Raw genomic sequence first — 20,453 nt, 5'->3', positions numbered from 1 at the left:
TTTTAGATTTAAATGTTCTTACGAGAACCCAAACACATTTTCATTCATTCAAACACATTTCATTTATTTAACACATTTTTATTTATTTCACTTATCTGTTCATTATTTATTATTAATAAATAAATAATATTAAAATAATATTAAATAATATTCATTAATAGCCTTAAGTAATCGAGGTGAGAAATTGACATTTGTGTTAATGAAAAAAATTCTGTTTTGATCATAGACATAAGAAACCAGTCAATTACTCACAGTTTGACCACTCTGACAGTGATGGTAAGTAAAGCTTATTATTTTTGCTCTAAAGATTTGGAAACTCATTTCCTCAGAATTTATATGACATATATAGCTCAAATACTGACTACATTGCCCAACTGCCCATATGAGGTAGGTCTCGAAAGATAGTTTTCTAATCATTTGGGATAATTATGCTGATAATTATACTGATAAAAATTATGTTATTAGGTGATAAATGAACAGGGGCAGGTGAAAAGTCTTTTTAGATCTAAACTACTCTAAGTCCATAGTTCTCACATAGAGGTTTGTTTCCTATCCCATCCCTGAAGAAGGAAAACATTGTCTTTTTGAGATACAAAGATGTTAGAGAATATTATATAAAATCCCCATTAATTGTAATATAAAACACGACCTTGAAGAAAGGTTAGGCTTATGTTATGCCTTTTAAGCATTAGTCATATATTTACTTGACTCTGCTATGATTGAAGAGTTTGAGGAACATTGCATTAGATTATGTTGAAGTGGATTTAATATTTCTTTCTCAGACCACTAGAGTTTTCTGTAAGTCAAATGTTTCATAAGTCTTTGGTTTGAAGGAGTCTATTTTTGCCTTGAGCCCAGCCTTAACTGTATCTACCACTTGGGAAAAACAGTATAGACTATAACATCTAGATTTTTTTTTTTTTTTTTAACTGTCGTCAGTCTATCACCAGATACTTATAAATTGTCAGGTGTGTAGTAGGTGGGGGGTGGCAGTAGGTGGGGGAGTCATAAGTTAACTTATTTTTACATGGGGAAGCATATAAGAGACAACGAGTATTCGTGCTTGCTGAGTGTGTGATTAAGACTACATAGACCCTGAAAGTGTGTATATATGTGTTGTATACATGTTGAAAAGCCACAGTAGTAGTTTTACGTTGACAGTCAAGAGTAGAACTACAACAGTTCTGAGGATTGGTAAGACAGAAAAACCTGTGAGAAACAGTAATGGACTGGAAAAGAACATCCTTTTGCCAGAAAATAAGAAGTTACTCTGGTAGGATCATAGGAAGATCATTAAGGTAATGGAAAGAGAAAATACTACTATTGTAAAAATCCTCAAATAGGAGCTACTTTCTCTTCCCCCATAATGCTTCTTATTTTCTCTAGCATGGTTAATGTACTAGGAATAGGTAATGGACTTTTCTTTTTTCTCTTTTTAAGATGGAGTCTTACTCTTGCACCTAGGCTAGAATGCAACGGTGCAATCTTGGCTCACCGCAACCTCTGCCTCCCGGGTTCAAGTGATTCTCCTGCCTCAGCCTCCTGAGTAGCTGGGATTACAGGCGTCCGCCACCATGCCCAGCTAATTTTTGTATTTTTTAGTAGAGACAGGGTTTCACTATGATGGCCAGGCTGGTCTTGAACTCATGACTTCAGGTAATCTGCCCGCCTTGGCCTCCCAAAGTGCTGGGATTACAAGCGTGAGCCACTGTGCCTGGCCCAGGTAATGGGCTTTGAAAAAAGATATTTGGCTACATTGTGAAGTTCCAATAAAAATAATTTATTTCCACTTTTCAATGTGATTACATTCTACAATTTTTCTAATGGTTTTACAGGTTTTTAATCATTTTGTCTTTGACATTTATATGCTGTCTTAATTGCTTTTGCAGTTTTTAGTGAATTGGTTTTTGATAGACTGATATTTTTAAATATAAAGGACATAAAAACAAAAGTTGAAATAGATGAATGAGAATAAAGATAAACAAAATACTAACAATGATTTTTAAGTTGTGGAAATTAAACAATTTGCCTAGCCTATAAAAACTTGAACACACATTGTAATGATTTTCATTTACTAAGAAAATAATCTTTTTCTTTTGGTTTTAATTCACACATGAATAGATGATTTTGTTTCTGCAACTGTACCTTTGAACAAGAAATCCAGAACAACACCAAAAGAGTTAAAACAAGATCAACCAAAACCTAACTTGAGCAATCTCCAGAAAGAAGAAATCCCAGTACAAGAGAAAACCCCTAAAAAAAGGTGAGAGGTAAGACATGCAGTAAATATATGACATTAGATGTGTTAATTTTAAAGAGACACAGATTCAAACCCTTGGTTTAAATTAGAACTTGAGCAGAGTCATAGGTCTTATTTTACTAGGTGCATGTCAGAAAACAAGATGTACTATTTTTTTCTGGCTTTCTGACTTAAAGAAATTCACAGTCGGCCGGGCGCGGTGGCTCATACCTGTAATGCCAGCATTTTGGGAGACCGAGGCGGGCGGATCATGAGGTCAGGAGATCGAGACCATCCTGGCTAACATGGTGAAACCCCGTCTCTGCTAAAAAATACAAAAAAATTGTAATAATAGCACCTGTGGTCCCAGCTACTCAGGAGGCTGAGGCAGGAGAATGGCGTGAACCCAGGAGGCAGAACTTGCAGTTAGCAGAGATCGTGCCACTGCACTCCAGCCTGGGCAACAGAGCAAGACTCCGTCTCAAAGAAAAAAAAAGAAATTCACAAGCATATAAGAAAATATCATTAAATATTAAAACAATAACGATTGTGGAATTTAGAAGTTGTGACTGGTTTTGACAGAACCCAGCACTTGCCTCTGAAGTCCTCAAATCATACTACTTTGCTAAAAATGACATTAGATGACTTAAGATGATTAAGACATAAGATAACTTAATGTGAGGACAGTCTTTAAAATATAAAACTATGTATTTTTTGGCAGAAAAAGATGTCTTCTCCCCATATTGTTAAGATTTATCCAGCAGTGATAAGTTCCCATAGTTTCTAGACTAACCATTGGAATTCCATTAGATAGTACCAAGAGGGAGAAAGGAGTGAAGGAAGTCCTTAGAGACCCAAAACTTGCAGTATGGAGAAGAAATGGATGGAAGAGGAATATGAACAAATGGAACATGGCATACATAGTGTTTTACTGCTACAAGTTTCTCTATGAAAAGTTAGCATGGAGAAACTTACCTCATGTCATGCTCTTTTTTTTTTTTTTTTTTTGGTTTTTGTTTGTGAGTTTCTTGTATTACATTTTAAATATATTGAAAAAGGAACCCACACGTGGGAGAAAATATTTGTAAATCAGATAACTGATAAGGGACTGTATCCAGAGTATACACAGAACTCATAAAACTCAACAGTAAAAAGACTAACCACACAATTTAAAATGTGCAAAACATTTGAATAGACTCTCCAGAGAAGATACACAAATAACCAATAAACACATGATGATCCTCAACATCATTAGCTGTGAGGACAATGCAAATCAAAATCCAAATGAGATAATACTTCACATCCACTAGATGACTTAATAAAAAAGACAAGGATGTGGAGAAATTTGAACCCTCCTATATTGCTGGTGGGAAAGTAAAATAGTGCAGCCAAATTGGAAAATGGTTTAGCAGTTCCTCAAAATGTTAAACATAGAGTTATATGACCCAGCCTATGTATGTATCCAAGAGAGATGCAAACATGCCCACACAACCTGTACATGAATGTTCTTAGCAACATTATTCATAATAGCTAAAAAAAAAAAAAAATGGAGGCTATCTAAATGTCTATCTGCTAATGAATGGATAAGTGAAATGTGGTATCCACAAAATGGAATATTTTTCAGCTATAGAAAGAAATGACTACTGATAACTGATATATACTGTAATATGGATGAACCTTGAAAACATCATTCTGAGTGAAAGAAGCCAGATACACAGGTCACATATTATACGATTTCATTTGCATGAAATGTCCAGAATAGGCAAATGCATAGAAACAGAAAGTAGATTCATGGCTGCTAGGAGCTGGGAGAGAGGTAAACAGGAAGGGAATGCTCATGGGTATGGTGTTTCTTTTTGGAGTAGTAAAGATGTTCTGAAATTAGGTAGTGATGGTAGTTTTACAACTCTGCGAATGTACTAAAAACTGCTGAATTATTTACTTTAAAAGGTAAACTTTATGATCTGTGAATTATATCTTAAGAAAACTGTTTTAAAAAAATAAATTGTTTAAGGTACGTCTCAGTGCTGCTTCTTTTATGGAACTTTTCCTTCTTTGATGTTTTTTTCCTCTTACACTCCTTAGCACTTTTGACCAACTTGAATAGGACTTTATAATCTGCCTTTTGTAGTATAATTATTAGCCTGTCTTATTTCCCTACCCTCCTCCTTTAATTGCAGACTCCCTGAAGGTACTTTTAGTATTCCAGCTAGTGCAGTGCCTTGTACAAAGTAAGTGCTTGGTAAAATACTTGTTAAAGTCTGGATTGGGAAGAATAGATGTAAAAAAGTGATAATAATTTTAATTTAATGTAAGAGCTGTAATATCTGCTAAAGGGGAGTGGGTGAGGTCAAGGAAGAGTTTTAAGCGGAAGTGATGTTTGAACCAAGTCTGTTTTGGGTTGAGTAGATGTTTCCCACCTGGACACAGCTGGTAGGTGACACAACAGTCATTACAAAGAGGCACATGCTCCTCCTATTTCAAACATCTTATTCTGTATATAATGTGATACTGTGACATTTTAAGAGTCCCATCATCAAAGATCTATTAATGATGATGATTGTTTAAAAACATTTTTGTGAGGTTAGCAACTCTTGGATAGTAATTTAGGGAAATCTCAAACTTTGCTCTTTAGTTGCGACTGGTATTTTGAAGAACTCATTATTACTTGTGTATCTATTTTAGGATGGCTTTAGATGACAAGCTCTACCAGAGAGACTTAGAAGTTGCACTAGCTTTATCAGTGAAGGAACTTCCAACAGTCACCACTAATGTGCAGAAGTCTCAAGATAAAAGTAACTTTATTTTCTGTATATTTAGCTTTAAAACCTTCTTAATGCTTTTGTAAGTATTTCTTTGGGTGGGCCTTCACAGAGGAAAGAGTAAAACGTGAATACTTTGTACTTTAAATAGACCCATTTGCAGAGGATACAACTGGATTTAGTTCTTAATTCAGCTGCCCAAATCTCACACAAACAGATATACGTCTCTGCTTCATACCCAGAGTAAGCTTGAGGGCGTGGACTGTGAGCCTCATTGTTCACATCGCATGTTGTTGTGCAGTGAACATCTAATTTCTTCATCAGATGAATTGATCTGTACAGTCCTAACAGTCCATCTCCTTTTCTTCCAGATCAGTTGAACATGCCCTAATTATGGTAATTTTTATTTCTTACAAAGGTCAAAGGTATTAATTTGGTTAGGAAGCTCAGTAGACTTAGAAGAATGGCTTCTGGATTTCTCTGTTGATTTTCTCGTTTGATTTTTCTGGCAACTATGCAGCAGATGATATATTAATATTCTAGAGGGGCAGAAATCATTATTCCTGAAAAAGATACTCTACTGCTAAAATGCTTTTTGGCTTAAAGTTTTTATGTGGGGGGATATTTTAGCTTATTATCTTATTCAGGGGTATACATGGGCTTTTTTTCTTTTTTTTCTTTGTTTTCTAAATGAGTACTCCTCCTTATTTAATTATTTGAGACAGGGTCTCGCTCTGTCATCCAGGCAGGAATACAGTTTCTTTTTTTTTTTTTTTTTTTTTGAGATGGAGTCTTGCTCTGTCGCCCAGGCTGGGGTGCAGTGGCGCGATCTCGGCTCACTGCAAGCTCCGCCGCCTCCTGGGTTAACGCCATTCTCCTGCCTCAGCTTCCCTAGAAGCTGGGACTACAGGCGCCTGTCACCACGCCGGGCTAATTTTTTTTTTTGTTTGTATTTTCAGTAGAGATGGGGTTTCACCATGTTCGCCAGCATGGTCTTGATCTCCTGACCTCGTGATCTGCCCGCCTCGGCCTCCCAAAATGCAGGGATTACAGGCATGAGCCACCACGCCCGGCCAGAATACAGTTTCTTGATCATGGCTTAATACAGTCTTGACCTCCTGGGCTCAAGCAATCCTCCTGCCTCAGCCTCCTGAGTAGCTGGGACTACAGGCATGTGCCGCCATGCCTGGGTAATTTTTTATTTTATCAAGAGGGGTCTCACTTTGTTGCCCATGCTGGCCTCAAACTCCCAGCCTCAAGCAATCCTCCTGCCTCAGCCTCCCAAAGTGCTGCGATTATAGGCAAGAGCCATCTTACCTGGCCGCCTCCTCTTTAAAAAGAAATGAAAGTGACAGAAGCTACATTTCTTTGAATATACTTTTTTCTTATAAATTTGACTTTGAAACCATGTAAATATTTCCCACAATCATAAAGCAAAAATAAAATTTTAAATTCCTAAAAGAAGAAGAAGAAAAAAAAAGAAACGAAAGTTTGATTAGGAAGACTTTTAGTAACCAAGAATCAAAGAAACACCAAAAGAGAATTGTCATAAATTACATTTAAAATGGAGGCACTGAAATTCATCTCTCTCTTTTAAGACATTGTAGGATGTATAAGGGGACTTCCTTAGAAGTATTAATATTATACGACTTCTTATTAAATAATGTGCCTTATAGCACTGGAATTTAATAGTACCACTATTAAGTCTTAAAGTCCTCTTAGAATGCTTTGGATCATCTTAAGCTTATTATAACGATTGAAGAGTTCTTATGTTACTAAAAACATGGATTTGCCTACACAGAATTGATAGTTAAAATTTATTGACCATTTCCTGTGCATGTCACAATAATAAGCAATTCCCCTGTGAGATCCACGTTTGGTCTTCTGTAATACCACTGGGCAAGACACTATTTTTATCTCCATGTTATAGATGAGGAAATTAAGTCTTAGGATAAGCAACTTGGCCATGGTCATATACCCATACCCAGTTTACATGGTACAGCCTGAATTTAAACATAAGTATGTTAAATTTCAGAGCCCAGACTTCTAACCATATGTTACCCTCTCTGAATAAAATTATTGTGCTAGTTTGAGTTTGGGATCATTTGTCTATATCTAAATGCTATTACATTTTAGTACTAATTTTCCTATTTCTAGACATTATTTGATTAAGATGTATCTGAATTTTCTTTCTTATTCTTTATATTTAGGCATTGAAAAACATGGCAGTAGTAAAATAGAAACAATGAATAAGTCTCCTCATATCTCTAATTGCAGTGTAGCCAGTGATTATTTAGGTAAGTTTTTTATATTAATTTTTTTCATCAACAATGCTGTTTTTCTGACTTTTGTTTAAATTGCTGAAATTGTGGCTAGAAGCAAATTCTTTAAATTTGTCAAGACTCTCTTGATGTCTTGGCCTTTATTTCTTTGTGATTTAGTCTCATTCTGTCTTACTGCAGACACACATTCTTTCCTGAAGGCTCATAACTACCCACGGCTTCTAGGTGGAGCAACTGACCTTGGAAGAAAGGGGCTGCATATTCCCAATTCTAGTTTGAAAATCTGGGGGGAAAGATGATCTCTGTTTGGGTCTTGGATTTATTCCCAAAACTAGAGGTGTTCCCAGGGCCCTGATGTACCGTGGTTGACCCAGATTGGTCTAGTAAATAGAAGCAGGGGAGGGATGAACCTGGGCAAATAAGAACAGTAGCTGTGATAGAGTCTGCTCTGCAGTTCTGGAAATAAGTATCAGCTGTCACAGAAAGTTTTCCGTTGATTTTTACGCCTCTCCTGAAGATCTGGATAAGATCACTGTGGAAGATGACGGTGGTGGTGTTCAAAGGAAAAGAAAAGCAGCATCTAAAGCTGCAGTACAGCAGAGGAAGATTCTTCTGGAAGGCAGTGATGGTGATAGTGCTAATGACACTGAGCCAGACTTTGCACCTGGTAGGTTTTATCCTACTTCGAAATTAATTCTATGGGAATTTAGTCAAAAAAGTTCTTGGAAGCCATTAATTGTGCAAAGCAGTGTGTTAAACCTTTGGGGCGTGCAGACTTCAGGGACACACAGAACAGTTCAATTCAGTGATAGCATCTGGGGGAAAAGCTTTTTCTACAAGTTAACCTTTAAGCTGTGCCTTGAGAAATGAGTAGCGTTTCAACACACTGAAGGTGTGAAGTAGCATTTCTGACTGATAGAAAGGCATTACCCGTGGAACAGACAAATGCTCTATTTGTCTCTAAGTGAGGCTTGCTGGGGTGAACATGGAAGAGGCTCTAGAGGGAGGCCGGTACTAATCATGGAGGGTCTCAGACCCACTTGAAGAAGTGTAGGCTTTTTTTTCCTGTAGGTAGTAGAAATCCATGAATTATTCTGAGGCAGAAGTGATATGAAATCTGTATTTGATTGTGATGGTTTTTAGACTCATTTAGAAATTGGGCAAATGGAAAGCGTAGTGACCTTGACAGAACATTATAACATATTATTTAAAAATTTATATTCATAAGTTGATAAATTTAGGCCAAATCAAGATACCATATTTTAGATTTTGATATACTATCAACAAATAACAGATTTGCTCATCATCACCTATTCTACTAATATTTGAATGCTTTTTATGTGCATGATAGTCTAGATACTAGGGATACAACAGTGAACAAAACAAACAGCTCCTGTCCTTGTGGAAAAAACGAAATACATGAAAAAAGACTGTTTTGCATTTATTTTACTTTGGGAGAACCTGGGAGACAGGAAAATGCAAAGACACTTTTTGAGCGCCAATGTGATGCTCAAAGGAAATACTCATTTGAGCATTTTGGATTTCTGGAATTGGAATGCCCAACTGGTTATAATGCAAATGTTCCAAAATCCAAAAAAAATCTGAACCCTGAAACACGTCTGGTCCCAAGCACTTCAGATAAGGGATACTCAGCCTATACTATATGATCTAGCAATCCACTTCTGAGTATATATCCAAAACGATTGGAAGCAAGATCTCAGAGAGATATTTGCATACCCATGTTCATAGCAGCATTATTCATAATAGCCAAGAAGTAGAAGCAGCCCTAAAGTGACATTTCAGTTTTTCCCCTGCATTTGCTTGCCCTGGATGAGAATAGAAAGGACCATGTGTGACCTTCATTAGGGAAAGAAAAGAGAAAATTGCAGAGAAGATAAGTCTTTTCTCTGACAAAATCCATAACTGAAGTGTTTGGGCCTTCCAGATTTTCCTCTATGGGGTACGAATGACTTGGAGTTTTGTGAACTCCAACTCCCCATCTCTAATTTTATTTAAATTGCTTTCTCAGTTGGCTGAGGAAGATTAGTTGGACCCCATTTCTGAACAAGCTTGTTAAACAGAAATGTAACCAGCTCCTACTGATTATCCTCTTAAGCCAAGAAGAGAATCCTTAAGACTTCTACTGAACACAAGCAGGATCAGAGCTATTGGATATACAGAAAGTTTTGTTCTAGATTATATATTCTGAAAGTTTGGAGAAACTTCCTTCATTACTTGCCCTCTTTGAACTGAGAGCCTCTTGGGATTACTTGAATTTGCAGGCTGAATTTCCAGCAGCCTTCATGTGATCTGCTGGCCTTTTTTGGGCTAATTCTATATAGCACAGTAGCCATTATGTGAATTTGTGAGTTGATTATTTTAAAATTTTGTGTGGGAACAATGATAGAGTAAGGAGATTGCAATTTGAAGATCATAATTACATTGTTTTTTGTTTTTGTTTTGTTTTGTTTTTTGAGACGGAGTCTCATTCTGTCGCCCAGGCAGGAGTGTAGTGGCACGATCTCGGCTGACTGCAGCCTCCACCTCCCAGGTTCAGGCAATTCTCATGTCTCAGCCTCCCAAGTATCTGGGATTACAGGCGTGCGCCACCATGCCTGACTAATTTTTGTATTTTTAGGAGAGATGGGGTTTCACCATGTTGGCCAGGGTGGTCTCGAACTCCCGACCTCATGTGATCCACCTGCTTTGGCCTACCAAAGTGTTGGGATTACAGGGGTGAACCACTGTACCCAGCCCATAAATGACATTGTTGATTTAGGTAAAGGTCATCAATGGAAGGTTGATAATGATCTTTGCAATGATGAATTCAGGCTGGCATCACCTGAACCACCTAAGAGAGGGACAACCACACATTATATGATTTCTGATGTGATGTAATATGAAGTACAGAGAATATACCTATGAAGTATATTCTTACCCTCCCCCTTCCCCCTCCAAAAAAAGTGAGCCTGAATCCAATCAAGCCTTGAGAGCAGAATTCCAGTTTACATAAAATGCAAGAATATGGCTGGGCACGGTGACTCACACCTGTAATCCCAGCACTTTGGGAGGCTGAGGTGGGCGGATCAGTTGAGGTCAGGAGTTCGAGACCAGCCTGGCCAACATGGTGAAACTCCTTCTCTACTAAAATACAAAAATTAGCTGGGTGTGGTGTTGTGAACCGGTAATCCCAGCTACTTGGGAGGCTGAGGCAGGAGTATCGCTTGAACCTGGGAGGCAGAGGTTGCAGTGAGTCAGGATTGTGCCACTGCACTCCAGCCTGGGCGACAGAGTGAGGCTCCATCTCCAAAAAAAAAAAAAAAAAAAAAAAAGCAAGATTAAGGTAAATGACACCATGAGCTAGAAAACAGACAAATCCAGAATTTTGGACATTCTACAGGACAATTGACTCAACTGCTTCAGCAAGTCAGACACAAGGGAGGACAGGGAGAAGATACTGCTCTATATTAAAAGAGATTAATATAGACTGAATAGAAGATGATACCAAGCAACTAGCGTTGGTATTGCTAGATGTAATAATGGCATTGTTGTGTAACAAAATGCTCATGTTTTTTAGAGATACATTCTGAAGTATGTAGGAATGTAATGATGTGATGCCTTGGTTTTATTTTAATATATTACAAAAAGGGAAGAGAAGAGAAGAAGAAAAGCGAGATAGATGAAACAAATGGAGCAAAATGTTGATAATTGTTGAATCTGGGTCGTGGTTTATTACTGTCTATTGTGGTATAAGTTTGAAAATTTTATGTGATTTTTATTTTACATAAAATATTTCATATAGATAGGTAGATATTAGTATGTGGGGATAATAGTGGTTATCTCTGAGTGGCGAGATTACATAGTATATTTTCTTTAATAAATTTTTATATGGACTATATTTTCTACAATAAGCATGTACTGTTTATTTTTCATTTTATTTGTACATTTTTTGATTTAAGCATTTTCTGCAATAAGCATGTTCATATTAAAAATGTAAAAAAAGTTTTATATGAATATAGGACTAACCCTATTTACAATTAGTTTTCAGAGTTTATCTACAAGGCATGGTTTTCTGATCCTAACCCCCTCAGAAAATAGAAAGATCATTGCTTAACTGTCAGGTTAGGACATGCTTTTTCCCAGAGCAGCTGTAGCACTTTCATCACTGGCTTATATTTTCCCATGAAGTGCAGAAAAGCATTTTTGAGAAATAAAGGTTTGTCCCAAATGAAATCAGCTCTAGGATTAGCTGCTAAGATTGTTGTGTATGGTTATCTCAATTCTCATTTGGTCTCTTCCAGAGTGTTGAAGTTTATGTGGTTAAGGGAAAGCTCACTGTTACCATAAATGTCACTGTTTTGAAAGACTAGCTATTGTCAAAGCCTACCATTCTTTTCGAAAGTTACTGAGGTAAAATGGTAAAATCTGAAGTAAAGATTACTGGTGGGAAATTTATAGTGATGGTGGTAATAGCAAACAATGATATTTTGCTCGGTATATGCTAGATGTTATTCTAAATGCATTATATATGTTAACTCATTTAATCCACGCAACAACCCTTTGATGGAGGTTTATGGTTATCCCCATTTTCTAGGTGAGGAAACTGAGGCTCAGTGAAGTTAGTGACCTGTCCAAGGATTCAAACCCAGGCACTCACAATGTCAACCACTGCAGTGTTCTGCTACTGGAAACAGTGCAGCACAAAGGTGCATAAGAATCTGCTGCCAAAACTGTGGATAAAGTTAAGGCAACAGAATCCTCACTTTTTAGAGCAAAGATGAACTATGTAATCTTCTGTTTTAGGTGAAGATTCTGAGGATGATTCTGATTTTTGTGAGAGTGAGGATAATGATGAAGACTTCTCTATGAGAAAAAGTAAAGTTAAAGAAATTAAAAAGAAAGAAGTGAAGGTAAAATCCCCAGTAGAAAAGAAAGAGAAGAAATCTAAATCCAAATGTAATGCTTTGGGTAAGCTTGGTCTAAAACATTTGATTTTATAAAGGAAATGTGTGTGGTTTGTTTGCTGTATTTTTCTTATTTTTGCCTTTGTTCTCTTTAACATTTTCCTAATGTCCATTTCTCGTTAAAATATGTAAAAGGAAGGTAGGGGTGGGGAAGGGAGAAAAGCAGACAAGAATGCTGACTCCACTGCCTATGCTAGCCCTTGGTGTATATGACCTTGCTTTGTACTAATGGCTGCCCTCTGTGGTAGCTGTTGTCACCTGCATTCTACAGTGAAAAACTGAGTGTCAGAGAGGTTAAATAATTTGTTGGAAATCTTACATCTACTAGATGAAGGGCTAGAATTTGAACCCATGTTTGTCCATTCAGTGTCTAAGCTGTATCTTGGACCATATTTTCTCCAGGCAGAAGTTTGCATGATTCTAATTTTTTGCTTTTGGGCTTTACTTAGTCTGATTTGAAAGGTCTTTTGCCACATGTTTAGGGCTTTTTTTTTTCCCCCAAAACAAATTCCATTAGAAACTACTTTTATGATAAAACGTTTAAAATTTATGATGACTCGAACATGGAATACCTGTTTCTTTTGTAAAAGAAGTTAGGATATTTTTGAGTTCACAGTATATGATAGGTTATTGCAAAAATATAACTGTTATTAACTGAATTTGTTTTATTTCTTGATAGTCATTTTTATGTCTTGGTTGACTTAATATATATGCTATTGATATTAAAAGTTCCACTATTTAGTCTTTCCATTTATTCATAGGAACTGCTGTCCCCTTAAATAGTCTGTTGCTGAGTACTTACTGAGAATTAAATGAGAACTAAGTGCTGATTGAGTTATATGCTTCTCTCTCCTGAATTTTGAATTAATGAGATTTTTTAGTTAGTGTTTTTTTTAATTGATGACTTCATCTGGGTTCCAGAAATTAGATTTTAAATACAAGGGCTTTTAGAGCTAAAACAGTATATTAGTTTCCTATTACTGTTACAACAAATTACCATAAATGTAGTGTCTGTCTTAAAACAACACATACTTGTTATTTTACAGTTCTGAGTATCAGAAGTCCAAAGCGGTTCTCACTGGGCTAAAATCAAGCGGTCAGCAGAACTGTGCTCCTTTGTGGAGGCTCTAGGAGACAATCCACATTCTTGCCTTTTCTAGCTCCTTGAGGGTGCATTTCTTGGCTTGTGGCCCCTTCCACCTTCAGAGAGCTATGGCAGGGACTTTCTCACATCGTGTCACTCGACTCTGACTTTCTTCCTCCTCACATTCACTTATAAGGACCCATGTGATTACATTGGGCCCCTTCAGATAATTCAGTGTGATTTCCCCATCTAAGATTCTGAACTTCATTACATCTGCGAAGTCTGTTTGCCACGTAAGGTAACATATTCACATGTTCTGGCGATGAGGATGTAGACATCTGAGGAGCCAGTATTCTGCCTACCACAAGCTATAATGGGAAAAAGTTATTAGCACCATGAATATATTTTGTATTTTCTTTACATGTTTATGCTTCTTCAATAAGACACACTAATAACTAAAAATAAAATTTCAGGTCCCAAGTTGGAATTTACCATTTAAAATCTTTTCTCTATCCCTTAGAGCAAATTGCTTCACAACTGAGATTAATATATACTATTAGAAATGAAATTTAACCATTAAGTGATAGGATTAGGAATTAGGAAAAATGGATTATATTTTTAGTCCTACTAGTAATGTATTGGGTAAACTTTGAGAATTGTGTCTAGCACACGTTATAATTTTCCCTTGATAGAAAAAATGTTGAGAACTGTGCTGTCCAATATGGTAACCTCTAGCCATGTGTGGTTATATTACATTTGAATTAATTAAATTAAGTAAAATTTAAAAATCAGTTCCTCAGTTTTGCAAGTCACAGTTCAAGTGCACAGTAACTATATATGGCTAGCGGCTACCGTATTGGACAGCGCAAAACATAGAACATTTCTGTAATCACAGAAAGTTCCATCAGACAGTGCTGATCTAGAGGATACAGATGTTAACAGTAGGAAGAGTATATGGTGAAAATGTTCGTATTTATATGCCTTTAAATACCCCTAGGTATCTCAAAACAAGCACTATCTGAAAGTGAACTTATATGTCACCTCTCCTCCCTCCCCACCACCAAAAAAAATAAATAAATAAGAACCAAAGCATACTTCCAGTTTTGTGTTCATTCTCTAGCTAAATGGCACCATCAAACAGTGTGCCCATGACAGGAACTTGCAAGTCATGGATTCTTTCTTCATCTCCATTGCTGCCTCCCACCTATTTTTGCCAAAACATATCTAATGTGCTGTTTTCCTTCTATTCTCCACCTTAGTAGGCCCCCATTTCCTCTTACCTCATTACCATAACCTTCTAAGTGGCCTATTTCTCCTACACTACCACCAGAAAGATGTTTTTAAAATACAAATCACTCCTGAGAAAAATGTATGCATGATTGTGACTAGCTAGACTTTTACATGGTCTGCAAAGCTCTTCGTAAGTGATCTACACGCTATTTCTGTCTCTCACCTTTCCTACCCTTGAGATTTCTGCTCCAGCCATAGACTGAACCAGTCAGCACTGCTGGTCCTGGAACTTGGTGCATCCTCCATCTTTGCACACCATACTCCCTCTGCCTGGAAAGCTTCCTTCAATTCACCTTTACTCTTCCATCTTGATTTGGTTCAGACCATCCTCACTCACCTCCCTCTAACTTCAAAACACATACCCCCAGACTGTAGTTTCCTTTCCTACTTGGCATACCTCTAGAGTCTGCCGTGTCCCTTACCACACCACATTTTACACATCTTGACTTTCCTGTTCTTCCCACTAGAGTCTAGTGACTAGACCTTAAAGTCTTTGGGAGCAGGAGCCATGAATGATACTGTTTCTAATCCTAGAGCCTGACACGTAATCTCACTGACACATGCTCATGAGACACTATTGTGTAATGGTTGGTTACCAGGATGGGATTTTGGAGGAAAATCTGGTTTCTAAGCTTAGATGCTTACTAGCCGTCAGACTACAGGCAGATTGCTTAACGTCTCTGTTTCCTTCTCTGAGAGTGGGGATAGTAATGTCTGTATTGGAGTTGCTGTAAAGAGTTAAAGGTAACGTGTGTGATACGCCTGCCACACTACCTGGCATGTTAATGCTCATAAAAGGTGATTATTCTTAGGCTCTCAATAAATGTTTGTTGATTAATAAGTTTATTTTTTACATGATTATGTAACTTTACAATTTTTACACATACATGCTAGACTTACTTTTTCTTCCTGCATGACAAACTTTTTTACGTATATTTTTAAAATCAGTGACTTCGATGGACTCTGCTCCAGCTGCCGTCAAATCGGAATCTCAGTCCTCGCCAAAAAAGGTTTCTCTTTCTTCAGATGCCACTAGGAAACCATTACCAATACACAGTCCTTCAGCTGAAAGCAGGAGACCTAAATGGGTCCCACCAGGTATGGCATTTTTATCATCAAGGGTAGGAGCTTGGAAAATTATTACTGGTAAATTTTTTTCCTAGTTACAAATGCCATGTGTGAGCATTTCCCCATATTATTACATAATCTTCAAAACCAAAGTCCCTGGTTGCTGCATATATTTATCATTTGGCCATTCCTTATGATTGGACATCCAGGTTTATGATTTTTTCAGTGCTATAAATAAGATTGCAGTAAGCACAGAGGTCCTTATTTTAGAAATCTCTGAGCATATTACTGATTATTTTCCTAGGATAAAATTTCTAGTAGGAGAATTACCGTGCTAAATGGTGTAAACATTTGAGATTCCTGATGTATGTATTTCTGGCAGCACATCTTTTGCTCAGTACCTGCTGACCTCCACAGTCTGACTAAAGCCTTGGGATCTATACGTAGCAATTCTAGCATTTAACAAATGCCCTAGCAAACTCAACCTCTTGCTTTTAAAAATCAGATTTCACTTCTCTTTGTTTTCTTTTGCTCCACAGCCAAGTCTCATGGATCCTTCAAGAATTCTTTGACCGTCACCCTTCTTGACATTACTGAAACCCTATTCCAGGCCCAAACTGTTGCTGCCTTCCTAACCAGTCCTGTCTTTACTTTCTCTCATCCACCTACATGAACCCTCTACTTCAGTGAAATTGAACACTTTTTGTCTCTCAAACATGTTGTATGTATTCCTCTCTCAGGGCCTGTCTTTATCCTCCTCTGCCTGGTATGTCTTTCCTCATGTGTCCCCTCTCTTTGCCTGAGCCTTTCCAATTCTACTCCTGTTTTTCTTTTTGAGTGGCCTGTCTTAATTGGTCCACAGTGCTCACTTCCCTGCTGGCTACTGTTCATAGATTTAGGCCTGAGCTGTGAGGCTGCGTGATTACTTAACTTACAGAGTCTTCATTTCATCATATGAAATACTGGGAACAAATATAATCTTTAAAGTCCATTCTGATGTACAACTTCTAAGATTTTTAATGAAGACTTGAAAACTTTTTGGAGAAGGAAAGGAGGGAAGATTAATTACGGAAATAATGATGTCATATCGTTCAAAGAGTAACACTTAGTATATTTCTAAAAATAATTAGAGCTTCCCCAATGAAGGAAATTTAAAAGAAATGATATGACTATAGAAATTTAAAAGTAGCATAATCAAAAAGATACAAGGAAACAGTAGAATGATGGATAAAGAGTTAATGTTTTAAAGCATAAAGTGCTTATAAAATCAGCATGTGACAGTCAGGCAAGTGATGTAAATGAGTGAATCGGGCCCATGCTGTAGACTTGTGTGAGTAGCAATGTTGTTGGACTCAGGAGCGGGTACCTTTTTGAAGGAAGCAGCTGCTGCTCAGCTCCATCTTATTGTTTCCATGCAAGATTATGGGCCTGGTATTTCTAGATCTGATTGTTGTTTTCAAGAGAAGCCAGAAATCCAGATTTTAATATGAAATCTGCTAATTTTTGTAAGTTGCCTTTTTTTTTTTTTTTTTTAGCACCATGTGAACCAAAACAATATATCTGAGAGCTAGATTTGGCCCTCAGATTGCCAGTGTGTTACCTATCCTATACAACTGGAGAAGACCACCAAGATCCCAAAAGCAAAATTAGCCAGGGGCATAAATATACCAGTGTCCTCAAGAACTATTAATAGAACTAGAAAATATGAAGAGTTTCAGTCTCACTGGTGATTAAGGAAATGTAAATTAAAATAAAATACTATTTTATACCTCGCAAACTAGAAAATAAAGCAGCATAGTCTGAGTTATAGGGTAGCAGGTATAATGATTTATTTTAAATTTATGGCGAGCAACTACATCATCATCAACTGTGAACATTAATGTGGATAATTTTGAAATAGATGGAAATAATTGCTACATTAGGGTAATAATATAAATGAAACTAGTATAAATAAAAACAATATTTACTATTTTTAAAGGTATTTAATAATTGAAAAATAGACTCTTCAAGGACTACTTGTAAAAATCGCAGGACCTTAAAAATGCATTTGCTTTTTCTATTACTTTAGAAATTATGATTGTATGCATTTTTTTATGCCTTTATAACTAGTGTTATTTGTTCCCAGCCTTCCTTTTTCAGCTTTCATGGTGAGGTTTTAGAGTCATTACCTTGACTTCTGGGACGTTTGGAAATAGGGAATACTGCATTATTTCTGCTCTTTAGAACATTCTATTCTTTTGATCTAGTTTATTGCTTGATAGACCCTGGAAAGCAGAATAATGCTTAACTACCTTTTTTTTGCTGCTTGTTTTATAAATTAATCTTTGTTAAGAGATTTCTGACATCATCAGCATCACATCATATGTTTCCTTTCAGCGGCATCTGGAGGTAGCAGAAATAGCAGCAGCCCACTGGCGGTAGTGTCTGTGAAGTCTCCAAATCAGAGTCTCCGCCTTGGCTTGTCCAGATTAGCACGCATTAAACCTTTGCATCCAACTGCCACTAGCAGCTGAGTGTGGTACCAGAGGAATGTTTGGTTGAGAGAATCACAGCTTTCCAAGGGTGTTTATATTTGATTTGTGTTTATAGTCGAGGCAGGTATTGTAAAATAAAGGAATCTATTACCATGTCCTGTAAATGACCTCTAGGCATTTTATGATTATGTTCTCTGTAAAACTCTTCAAGACTTCAATGAGAAGTTTGTTCATAAGAATTCTCTTCTCATGCCTTTCCTTGTGAAGAGCGTATTCTGTTTTTCTATCAGTTCGACATAGAGGAAGTCCACATCCCATGCTGTTCTTTTCTAGTTACATGATGTGCCTTTCTCGCTTTGTCTAGTTTATAGCACCTTGACTTTAACTGTTCAGTTTCGTCTGGCAGAGGGAAACATTCTCGTTTCTCTCCGAAGACATTTCTGAAATCTTATAAGCTGCTTAAGCTACATTATCAGTTTTATTGCAAAGATGTTTTGTATTTTAGCCAAATCTTTTTATAGTACAAACTCGGAATTATTTTACACACTAAAATGGTTGCAGTTTTATGGCATGTGTCTCCTGGTTAGATGGTTATTCTCTAGAAAATAGAATTTAAAGACATTTTATGAAATCTTAATTGTCAAAGCCTTTAATGGAAATATTTTGAAATGCTCTTTTTCTTGATACCACTCATCCACCTGTTCCTGATTGTCCACATTTCATGATAAAATGAGAGCTCTGCAGAGAATGTTAGCCTTTTTGTTGTAAATATAATATTCAAGTAGTCACTTTTTGTTAAGTTCTTTAGAAAGTAGTTGTCAAGTACTTAGTCATCCCTGTTGTGATATTAGATAATACTGCTTTTCAGGAAGCTTAGATCTGAATTTACTTTGAAAAACAATTGTAATGAATAGTTTATATTTACATTGAGAATTTCAACTAGCTTCTGATCAATTTTTAATAAAAAATTTTCAAATCATGTTAACTGTTAAAAAATGTATAATACTTAACTCAGTTTTCCTTGGTTTATGGAAATATCTGTGTTAATGTGAAAATAATTAATTTAGAATTGTGATTAAAGTGAGCATTTGTCTATTGCTGTTGTACACTTTTTGTATCTAATGTATATTTTTATAGTGTCATATACCAGCACCCTAACCTGCCCCACCTGTCCCCTTTTTAAAAACATATTTTTCAGTTACATAGCATTGAGGTTATCTACTTGGTGTAGATCAACAATAAACATAAGAGCCTACTCTATATTGGGTGCTGATATAATTGATTAGTCATCTGGCACCAGCTTAACAATCTGTTTTTGCCATGTTCTTTATAGTTTATCGGGGGGGGGAGTTGAAAATTACCTCAAAGTATGTTAAAACCAGCCTGGCTGAAAGCACCGATACCTTTATGTTGCCAAACCCAGTGTACAATTTTCTCATCTAATCTTACATACCCTATTCATTATACTCTGATGAAAACATTTGATTTCCTTGGCTCAGGTGACACATTTCTTTGTCATTTTCTTCCCATCTCCATGCCTCCTCTTCATTATTTTGCAGCTTTCTAATCTGTTGTGTCATCTATACCTACTTGTCTTACCAGTTTCATGTTGTATGCAAACTCCAGTGGTCACTTATGTGACAGTGACTGCCAAGTCAGGATCTTTACCCTACACCTTGCTCTTGACACAAAACCTGTGGATGGTCCACTGACAATTTGATGTAGCAGATCTGTTATTAAATTCAAGTTCTCCTTCTACCCCTGACATCTTCTCTCCTGTGTTTTCTGTTGGTAAGTGAGTGGCGCCACCATCACTGCAGGTGCCAAAGGTGTAATCCGGGGATCGAGTCTTCTCTCGACTTTCACATCCAATCACCAAGTCTTACTCCATTTCCTAAATTTCTCAAAACTCCTCTTCCATGTGCTCTCCCTTACTCTGAAACATCATCACTCACTATTTCTAACAGGCATCCTTGCCTTGATTCTTCACCTGCTCGGGCTTACCTCCCGCTGTTACTGCCACAGAGGGTTTTCTAAAATAAAGTCAGCATGATCACCGCTCTGCAGCCCGCACACAGCAGCCGTACCCTGGTCGAGTTCATAGGCTACTTCATGTCTGGCTGGCCCCTTCCTGCTGCTTCAATCTTGTCTCTGCCCACGTGCACCTTTGACCCCTGCCCCCCAAACTGGGTGCTGGTGCAACGGTACCAAGCTTTTCCATGACTCTGTCCTTCAGACTAGGACTTGCTTCCTTTACGTAGACAACTGCTACCTGCCCTTGAAGACTCAA

General features: G+C 37.1%; 1 protein-coding gene across 3 annotated transcripts in view; it reads left to right on the top strand.

Annotated features, from left to right (window-relative positions):
- RAD51AP1 (RAD51 associated protein 1) overlaps positions 1-19,258 on the top strand; it is a 25,314-nt gene extending 6,056 nt beyond the window's left edge. For 2 of the 3 annotated variants that reach the window (XM_011996286.1, XM_011996285.1), the window contains exons 3-10: positions 2,122-2,263; positions 4,420-4,470; positions 4,925-5,034; positions 7,212-7,298; positions 7,801-7,950; positions 12,087-12,251; positions 15,570-15,719; positions 18,066-19,258. In XM_011996286.1, the coding sequence (XP_011851676.1) occupies positions 2,122-2,263; positions 4,420-4,470; positions 4,925-5,034; positions 7,212-7,298; positions 7,801-7,950; positions 12,087-12,251; positions 15,570-15,719; positions 18,066-18,202 (992 nt within the window). In that variant the 3' untranslated portion in view covers positions 18,203-19,258. The remainder of the gene's footprint in view (positions 1-2,121; positions 2,264-4,419; positions 4,471-4,924; positions 5,035-7,211; positions 7,299-7,800; positions 7,951-12,086; positions 12,252-15,569; positions 15,720-18,065) is intronic. The other variant, XM_011996287.1, reaches the window with a different exon arrangement.
- Positions 19,259-20,453: the final 1,195 nt, after the last annotated feature.

The sequence above is a fragment of the Mandrillus leucophaeus genome, unplaced genomic scaffold, assembly GCF_000951045.1.
Source record: "Mandrillus leucophaeus isolate KB7577 unplaced genomic scaffold, Mleu.le_1.0 Scaffold508, whole genome shotgun sequence".
NCBI classification, from domain to species: Eukaryota; Metazoa; Chordata; class Mammalia; order Primates; family Cercopithecidae; genus Mandrillus; species Mandrillus leucophaeus.
The sequence above is the reverse complement of the archived record's forward strand: the minus strand, read 5'-3'. Positions and strand labels throughout refer to the sequence as shown.